The sequence below is a fragment of the Pinus tabuliformis genome, chromosome 6 (assembly GCF_031772625.1).
Source record: "Pinus tabuliformis cultivar Carrire ecotype Pingquan chromosome 6, CPIR1, whole genome shotgun sequence".
In the NCBI taxonomy this organism is placed as follows: domain Eukaryota; kingdom Viridiplantae; phylum Streptophyta; class Pinopsida; order Pinales; family Pinaceae; genus Pinus; species Pinus tabuliformis.
Window position 1 is genome coordinate 777936704 of NC_142292.1, and position 10318 is coordinate 777947021.

The 10318-nt window shown below is 31.2% G+C and overlaps 1 protein-coding gene across 1 annotated transcript; it reads right to left on the reverse strand.

The window, feature by feature from the left end:
- Nucleotides 1–5594: 5594 nt before the first annotated feature.
- On the reverse strand, nt 5595–7935 carry LOC149261040 (protein NRT1/ PTR FAMILY 5.6-like). The gene is made up of 5 exons (XM_089367367.1): nt 7773–7935; nt 7454–7671; nt 6611–7056; nt 5842–5944; nt 5595–5669 (listed from the first exon to the last, which is right to left on the reverse strand). The coding sequence occupies exons 1-5, from the start codon at nt 7933–7935 to the stop codon at nt 5595–5597; spliced, it is 1005 nt and encodes a 334-aa protein (XP_089223493.1).
- Between the last annotated feature and the right edge of the window lie 2383 nt (nt 7936–10318).

Genomic DNA, 10318 nt, shown 5'->3' on the forward strand with positions numbered 1-10318 from the left:
ACCCTTTATAATTGATAAAGCATAAAACAACATACATCATACCTTTTTCCACCAATCCTAGGTCTTTGCACAATTCGCGAGAATCACCTTTATCGCAGTCACTCATCAGCAGTTACCATGGTCATACCACATACATACTTTTATCCCCCTCTAACTCTGATATGTGACTATCAGAATGTTTGAATAACACTTTTGAATAAAAGCCTTTGGCACAACACTTTATAGAAATACAAAGGAAATACATTAAATTTCTGCTCCGAACCATATAAGCGGATCTCAAAATTTATACATTTTCATTTATAAATATCATCAAGTCCACTCATCGGCCTTCACATTATCCTCCACCGTTGATCTCCTCCCGCAGATCCAACGCTTTACATTGGTTTTGGGTTATCAACATGCACAGGGTTTAACCGCTCGATAAAGCAGTTTCCCCACTGCGCTCACTACTACATGTCAAACACTAAGTGGAATCGAGTGGTTGAACTCCAATACAAATTACCATTCTTCCTCTGCCCGGTAATCTATTGACACTATTTAAAAACCACTCCGACATGTATTATGGACCTCATGCGATTCTAGGGTTCATTTGATAAGTTTTCGGTTCTGCTACATATCGCATGTTGCAACCGCTTCCTCCGTTTTCAAAGATTGCGATGTGATCCCAATGTTCCACTTTCTATGATTTGATTCTAGCCTTTGATCTATGAGATCTAATGGTTGTTGTTCAACGATACTTTACTCCTCCGCTACTATGTTTACTTATGTTTTACGCTATTTCCTCAGCGTATCTGTGGTTTTGGGGTTTCTTTAGGTTCTGGTCCTTCGACTAATTACTGCGCACTTCGCCTGCATTTAAGAATACACTACTAACTCATAATTTGTCATCAATGCTTAACAACACACTTATATATTAATATTAATATTGATTATTAGAATACCAACATTAATATTATTAATATTTATAAATGTTAAGTTTAATATTAGTTATTAATATTTATAATTACTAATTATTAATATTCATAACATTTGATTAAAAATATTAGAATTACACTCAACGATGGTCAATCATGGTCTACCATGGTCAAATGTTGCATTGTGACAATTATTGTCTCAAATGAAAATCAACCATGGTCCAACGTCCCATGGTCACAAAGACGTCTCAATGTGAAAATCAACCATTCTTAATCATGGTCAACTATGGTCAATAATCATGGTCACATTATGACAAAAATGGTCTCTTGGTCCAATGTCACATTACGAAAACCATGGTCATCCATGGTCAAACATGGTACAATGTCACATTGGGACAAAGATTGTCTCAATATGAAAATCAACCATGGTCATCCATGGTCCAACATCACATTGTGACAAATATTTTCTCAATATGAAAATCAATCATGTTCAAGCATGGTCCAACATCGCATTGACAAAGATTGTGTCAATATGAAAATTATAATATTAACAATCCCTAGGGTTTATTGATTCATTAGGTTTATAATATTCATAGTCACATGGGTTGATGAATTCATTGGGTTTAAAAAATTAATTCCTATTAATCCCTTGCCATTTTTTATCCCTTTGGTTTCAAATATTTTTCCCTTGGGTTTATTAATTCCCAATAGTTTATAATATAAAATTATTGGTTTTATTCATTCTTCAACTTTTTAATATTAATAATTTCTTAGGTTCATAATCCCTTGAGTTTTTAGTGTGAATCCCTTGGGTTTATATTATTAGTCCCTTTTGTTTAATAATACTGCCTTAGGTTCATAATCCCTTGGGGTTTTAGTATTAATCCCTTGGGTTTATAATATCAATCACTTGGGTTTATACTAATAAGTTGATTATTAATCAACCATTATATTATACTAATAAGTTGGGTTTACTATTCCCTTAGATTTATAATATGAAAATCAATAACGGTCGATCATGTTTATTTTAATGTTTATAATATTTGTCTTCGGGTTTATATACGTTTGGCTTATAATATTAGTTCCTTGGATTTAATATTATTCCCTTGGGTTTATTATTTCCTTAGGTTTATAATATCGATCATGGTAAACCATTGTCAATCATAGCCAACCATGGTCAACCATGCTTGAATGTCACATTGTCACACGGATTTTATAACCATGAAAGTAAATTATGTTTATTTTACTGTTTGTAATATTTATATTTGGGTTTACGAATGTTGGGTTTATAATATTAGCCCCTTGGGTTTAATATTATTCCCTTGGGTTCATAATCCCCTGGGGTTTTAGTATTAATCCCTTCGGTTTGTTATTCATTTGGGTTTATAATATCAATCCTTTGGGGTTTATTATTACCTCATGTTATTATATCAATCCCTTGGGTTCATTATTCCCTTGGGTTTATATTATTAGTCCCTTTTGTTTAATAATATCGCCTTAGGTTCATAATTCATTAGGGTTTTAGTATTAATCCCTTGGTTTTATAATATCAATTACTTGGGTTTATTAGTCTCGAGTCAAACATGGTTTATTATAATTTTGACCATGGTCCAATATGGAATTGTGGTAGGAATTGTCTCAATATGTAAATCAATGATGGTTGATCATGTTTATTTTAATGTTTATAATATTTTTCTTAGGGTTTATATATGTTGGGTTTATAATATTAGTCCCTTGGATTTAATATTATTCCCTTGGGTTCATAATCCCTTGGGGTCTTAGTATTAATCCCCTTGTTTTGTTATTCCTTTGGGTTTCTCATATTAATCCCTTGGGTTTATTAATCCCTTAGGTTTATAATATTAATCATGGTAAACCATTGTCAATCATAGCCAACCATCCTTGAATGTCGCATTGTGACAAGGATTGTCTCACCATGAAAATAAATAATAATCCCTTGGGTTTATTGTTCCTTTGGGTTTATTATTCCCTTGGGTTTATATTATATGTCCCTTTTGTTTAATAGTATTCCCTTTGGTTCATTATCCCTTGGGGTTTTAACATTAATCCCTTGGGTTTATTATTCCTTCGGGTTTATTATATCAATCACTTGGGTTTATTATTCCCTTGGGTTTATATTATTAGTCACTTTCGTTTAATAGTATTCCCTTTAGTTCATAATCCCTTGGGGTTTTAGTATTAATCCCTTGGGTTTATAATATCAATCATGGTCAACCATTGTCAATCATAGCCAACCATGGTCAACCATGTTAATCATAAGGTTTAATGTTATTCCCTTGGCTTTTTCATATTAATCGCTCGGGTTTGTTAATCAGATAGGTTTCTTTGTGCAATGCCTCATTGTGACAAAGATTGTATCAATATGAAAATAAACAATTTTCAACCATCATCAACCATGGCAATTCATATGCATGGTCCAACATCACATGATTCGAGAAATATTGTCTCAATATGAAAATCAACCATGGTCAACCATTTTAAACCACATTTAACAATGGTTGTTTATGCGGTTTTATTAATTGTCTACCATGGTCCAACATCTGACGTAGGGTTACCCCTGCTTTATCAATAGTATGCATGTAGACCTATGCATAAACCATTTTCCCAGGAAGAAATATGACCTACCAGGTCAAAACTTCATTAATAGTAATGGTTAAGTCCCTTTTCATTATCTCTCATGTGGGAACATATTAATAGACTAACCCAAAGTATAAAACCTCATCATCGGGACTTTAATCACCCCTTAATATATACAGTACTAATATTCCAAATCTAGGTAACAAATTGTGCATATTTTTTAGCAGATAGAAGTGGAGAGAAGCCCCTTCAAATCGTTCCAGTAATATTTCCTTCCAGCAATCCTTCAACAATTCCAACAACGCAAGCACTAAGAAATGCATGCATCCTAGCACTGCTTTGATTATAATAGATGGAATGGTGATGAATAAAACTTACAATAAATATTTAATAACAAGTTGAAATGCTCAAGTTGCTTTATTCCTCCACGTTACAATCCTAGATGGAGTGGCGGAGTTATTATTAAGACCATGAAAGGGTGAAATTGATGGACAAGTTAATGAAACTACTGACACATGTTTTTTGGAGTTATTATTAAGACCATGAAAGGGTGAAATTGATGGACAAGTTAATGAAACTACCGACAAGTGTTATTTGGAATTGGACACATGTTATCAATGGTTTGAAACAGATGATCATCTTATTCAGAAATACACCTTTCCACTACTATGACAAGTGTATGTGTAAGGTGTGTGTTACATTTTGTAGTCTTCCCATTATGGTTAATCATGATAGGTGTCAATTAACAAATGGCATGGTAAATTTTAAATGAAGATTTGTAAAAAATTAATTTAAACAAGACTTAATCATGTGATTTAGATATGCATGGATGTTAGTGGTGTGAATTCAATCCATTGATATTGGGGCAACCATGGCATCTTTAAATTTAAACCGTCTTATCAATTTTCTTAATTAGTAAAATGATTAAAGTGCCCAATTCCAAATATATATATATATACAAATTAAAAGTTCAAATTTATTTCCAAAATAAGTATGTTATTTTTATACATTTAATTAAATTAATTTATTAAAAAATACATGAACATGTGTAGTATAAAATGAGTAATAGTTTCCTTAAATAATCATAAGCTATGATAATTTTCATGGTATTGTAACAAGGTTTATTAGATTAAGGATATGTAACGTAAAATAACTATAAATAACAATGAATAATGAATAAAAATACAGTTCTTAAATTATATGATAAACCAGCAAAATATCATTTTAATTCAATAAATGGCATAAAACTATATTTTTTCTAATTTTATATACTTAATTTATATATTAATTATTAACATATATTATGAAATAAATAATACTTATTATAAAATTAAGTAATTTAACGACTATTTAATTTATATGGTTTTAGTAATTACCTAACCATTATAATAATCCATTCTATTATTAATAATCACCGTATACACAGGACATTCTAATAATCACTGTAGACATAGGATGCTCAAGCGAGTTATTTAAGATATCCTAGGGTTCTGTATGGATCTAAGGTACTGCTAAATATATCAATACGTACAACGAAATTAAGCCATCTTTTAACTCTTCAATAGACCTAAGTTGACTTTGCTGTTCAATAAAATCAATGTCCCATTATGGCGACAGAGGCTTAAACAAAATTTAAGGCTCATCCCGTTTGTTTATGTATAAATGGAGTTTAACTATCAACTATTTATTTATCCGATCAAATTCATTTCAATCAAAGTTTAATATTGTTCTGAGAATCAAATCCAAAATTATCGAGCCTCTCTAACTAATCATACATAAAACATCACGTTTCTGTGATACCATGTGAGCAAGTAGAACAAGCAAAAATTAGATCGAGCATATTTATGTTCATATTTTTTTGGTTTGTTTTGAGGATGAATTATATTAACTGATTCGGAAGTGATTAATTTAAAAAATATGCTTACTACATGCTTAAGATCTAAAACTATACATTTATTGAAATAAATGTAATTTGTCTGACTATTTTGTACTCATAGCTTATGGCCAAATATATATAGAAACATAAATTATATAAAAATATTTGAATTGTTTGTTGGATGCCCTCCTCGTTTAGTCCCTCCCTCAACTATAATGAGCAGAAAACTGCCCCAAAAACTGCCGACTCCCATAATACTGAGATTGAAGGCCGTACCGAAGCTGCTCATGCCATCAGGGACTTGATCATAGAAATATTCCTGTTAGGCTACTGCAGTAAACGACTCCGCTACTCAGATAAAAAAAAATTGAGGAATTAAACAGAAAATGTTGAGGGGATTGGGTTTGTAGGTTGGTCCGGTAAGTCATGAGATTTTGCAACATGGATCCTAACATTTTCTGTCAGAGCTGCATTCACGATGGACAGTACAAGAAAAAGGACGCCGACTCCAATCCTTTGAAGAACAGTTATTCCTCTTTCATTGCCCGTTATTCTTCTGGCCAATGGTACAATATAACGATTAAACATAACCACTGAAACAAGTGCAGAAAGTGGTTGGACTGCCATACAAGAAGATACTGGTACTTGAAATTGGGGACCTAGCTTTCTATCCATGGTGCTGCCGTGCTTTAGGAAGAGCTAAATGGTCAGTGAGAATGGCATTCCAAAGAATAAGCAAGAGAACCAGATGAGCGCTATCCTCAAGATAAGCTTGGTTTCCTCTAGATGAGTTACTGGGCAAACATACCATGGGTTTGGCTCTTTGGTTCTCCCTGTATCAGTATTCCATTCTGAGGATTCTGGTACTATTATGGCCGCTTTGTTTAGAAATCTAATACATTGCCAATGAAAGGAGGAGATATCAAAATTGTATGATTGCATTTTCTCTTAAATTTGGTGAAAAACAGTTTTTTTTTTTTAAGTTTTATGAAAAACTTACTAAAAATTTCCACAGTTATTTATATTAGAAGAAAATTTTCTGATAGAACTGCACATAATATTTTTATCTTATTCAATTTTTACTGTGGAAACTCCACCATCATTAGAAACTATTTATGTTTTCTGGTTCTTGGTGATAGTTAGAGTATCCACCGCAAAACGTTAGATAAGATAAAATCCTATACACAGTTCCATTATGAAATCTTTAAAAGTAAAGACTTACTGAAAATTATCTGTGTGCAATAGTAGCTTCCGACCAGATTTTATGAACTCAACATCCTTATCCTTCTCGTAAAGCAAGGTGATGTCTGAAGGCATGCTGATGTCTCTTTTTCTTATAGCAGCCACTACAACTTGAGCAATTCCAGTCATGGGAGTGCGTCGACGAACCTTGTGCCTGTATAATGGAGTCCCAGACAGAAATAAAAGAGTTGCCATAGCCATAGCCATAGCCACTGTGACTATCCCAAATCCCAATCCCCAGCTTACATTCTCTTGCACGTAGCCAATAACTGTGACTGCTAAGGTAAAGCCTGCTGAAAGCCATAAAAACCAGTGGTTATAGAAGGAAATCTTCTGAAGCATCTTGGTTTTGTTTCCTTCGTCAAACTGGTCTGCACCAAATGGTTTCATAGATGGCTTGTGTCCGCCCATCCCAATGGATATCAACTACAAAGAAAAGAAATAAACACCAACATTTGGCTTCAAGGCTGGGAGAGACACTGACAATATCAGCAAAACTAATCAGTGCATCCAATAGAATGTATTGTAAAACTAATCCAACTTATAATACAAGATTAAATAGAGACTGAAAAAAAAATTATGTCTTATGAAGAGATTATTAATCTCATATATAGAGAGACACCATTACTTAAATGAGACAAGAGTTTTAAAAGACATGTTATCAAAAGAGTTAGGTGTTATACACAATTTTGAGGCTAAATAAACAAACGAAGATTTAAAATAGATGAAAAGCTTGATAACAATATTAACATCTCTCACATGTGAAATGAATGAAAAGACTTGATAACAGTAGTTATAAAATGAATAGAATTTTAAAGCTAACCAAGATATAAATTGCTGAGGAGATGACAACCATTTTGGGACGTCCCCAGTAAACATCTGCTATAAAGCCCCCTATTAGGGACATAACACATGTGGTTCCTACCCAGTAGTTGACATTCTTAACAGAAGTTGCAATCCCTTCTTGCAACACATATGTTAAATAGAAGATCATGCTTAACGCAATGGACATATATGCGAGAGTCTCAAAGAATACAAATACTGCAGAATTCATGTACAAGGTAATTAGATATGGAATCTCTTTAAAGGCTTGCCTCCATTCTGAGTACAGAGATGATGATAATATACATATAAAGCCTTACCTAGGATGAAATCGGAAGCCTTCCATCTACCAGATTTTGTCTTGTGAACGGGCCTTTCCGATCCAGTGTTGATACTTTCTATTTTCTCATCGTTTCTGCTCAACTGTGGTTGCACTGGTGACTTCCTGAACTGCACCAATTCTTTGAAATGATGGAATTTCATGAAGATACCCAAAAAACACCTCTCTTCCAGCCTACTCTTCTGAAATAATTGAATCACACTTGCGAGTCTTAACCTGTTTATGCTATTTATATGTTTAGCTATTACAATGCTCTTAACAAGGGTCAAAATTTGGAATCTATTTCAGCGATCTTGAACAGTGGTACCGTGTCTACTATTTATTTGTGTATGATTGTGATGGCACAATCATGTCTGTTTTATTTCTTTGTGCGGGATATTTGTGATTCCATTTAACATATAATTGTTTATCTCTGCAATAGTCTTTTTTACGACGGAAGAAACCTTCTTTGTGTGGGATTGTGCCTGGTACTAAGCCTTCCTACTACTTAACTAACTGTTGGACCACATTCTCTGCACAATTTTATGGGTTTGTGATGCCTAACCTATTATAGGTGTAATTTATTTATAAAAGCTATATTGTCTTTGGGATTCGATTTGATTTATTTGTTGAACAGTATTTTGAATTTTATATGGGATTTGTCACTGTATCTCGTGCCCTTGGCAGCATTGTGGCAGCGATTGTCATTCAATGAACTAATGAAATTGGGAACATGAAGTTGACGAGCGTCAACTTTGACTATTCCAGCCAAACAAGTTGCTCTGGTATATTAATTTAAAAATGAAAACGTTGAAGCTGAGAAGTGTGAAGTACGAGTAATCCAGCACATGATGCTTGTTTTTCTGCATTATTCACTCAACCACGATGGATCACTCCTTAGCCACCTAAATTTTGGCTGTATATGCCATACTATAACGACATTGATGTAGATTAATAATTTCTTAAATTCAATAGAATATTTTTATCATAATAATTATTAGTATGTTTTAAAACTAATATAGTTATTTTATTTAACTATTTTATAATAATATATTAACAGTGTTTTAATGATGTATTATTAAAGTTTATTAAATATTAATATTATTTTAAAACTATAGATATTATATCTTATTTATTTTACTTGTTCGGGTAAATTCGCCTATTATATCAAATTTTAAATTTTGTTGTTTGGGGTTGCTTTATGATGATCTAAATTTTGAAATATAATTTAATTGGTTTTCATTTGTTTGGTGAGGTAAATTTGTTTATTATATTTTTTTGTTTTTTGTTTTTTAGGATTGATTTATAATGATTAAGTTTAAATTTTGAAATATATTTTAATTTTGTTGAAGTTATAATTTTTTAGAGGAAACATATATTTTTAATCATTAAGTTCACTGAAACTGTATATATTATGTGGAAGAAACATATGCTTTATATATTATGAGGAAGAAAATCAATTTTTATAATTATTTGATGATTTCGTTTAACTTTTTTTAATAACATATATTAATTAAAAATAAACTGATATGACCTAATGAACTTTAATTAGTATATTTTTGGCATTTTGAAATAAAAAGATTAGATATATTAAATTGTAAATATGAATAATGGTTAGATTATTTTTTAACATATCATCTTTAATAATTATTAAAATATAATTCTTAAGAACATGAGGAAACATAATAATTTTTTTTGTCAAATACAAATGTTAAATACTTATGTACCACTGTCAAATACATACACAAAGATATACATAAACTAAAATAGTTGAAAATATAATTTAATTAAATAAATAGTAATACCATTACTCTTATAATAAAATAAACGAACTAATTCAATAAAAAACAATTAGGAAATAGGTAATTTTAGAATAGGCATGAAATAATAATGAAATAAAAAGAAAGTTACGTTAATTATCTAGAAACTAATTACTAGTGCACAAATAAGTCAAGGTGAAGAAAGGGGATGTAGGAATTCTAATTCACATAAAAAGTAAAAAATAAATTAGATGGAGAGAAGAGAAGTTAAATACAATTAATGAATTATTAAGTACTTACATTTACACTCTTGCTCATAGGATATGAAGAGGAGTTTAAGAGGACAACTAAAAGTGAAAGTAGGAAATGTGGAGGTTGAGTTAGCTCAAATCATTATTTTATATTATTAAGTAAATAAATGATTATAAATGTGAATGATACAAGTGAGTGAATATTAGGTAAGTAGATTATATTTTGATATTGATGGAAAAGTGGTTAAGCAACACAACTTAGGAAGGAAAGGCCTAAATAAAGAAATAAACACCTTTCACAATTTAATATTATGTAATTGTCATAATAATTAATTTTATATAATTAATATTGAATAATTTGGTTATTTCATTTTTTGATTTTGCATTTCATGGGCTCCAAAGTATGAATTATAGACTATTAAATCAGTTGTTAGATCTAATTGGTACTCTAATCATTTGTTTAAAAAAATTTAAAACCTTTCTTTTGTATGACCATAATCTTTCACAAAGATCGAAATTATTGATTGATGAAGGAA

Bases quoted from the DNA above. Each gene is read 5' to 3' on its own strand.
- LOC149261040 (XM_089367367.1), bottom strand. From the start codon at position 7,935: ATGAAATTCCATCATTTCAAAGAATTGGTGCAGTTCAGGAAGTCACCA. The intron at 5,945-6,610 runs GTAAGTCTTTAC...ACCATTGGCCAG, and splicing joins TTGCACACAGATAATTTTCA to AAGAATAACGGGCAATGAAA. The intron at 5,670-5,841 runs GTTAGGATCCAT...TGGCATGAGCAG, and splicing joins ATGCAGCTCTGACAGAAAAT to CTTCGGTACGGCCTTCAATC.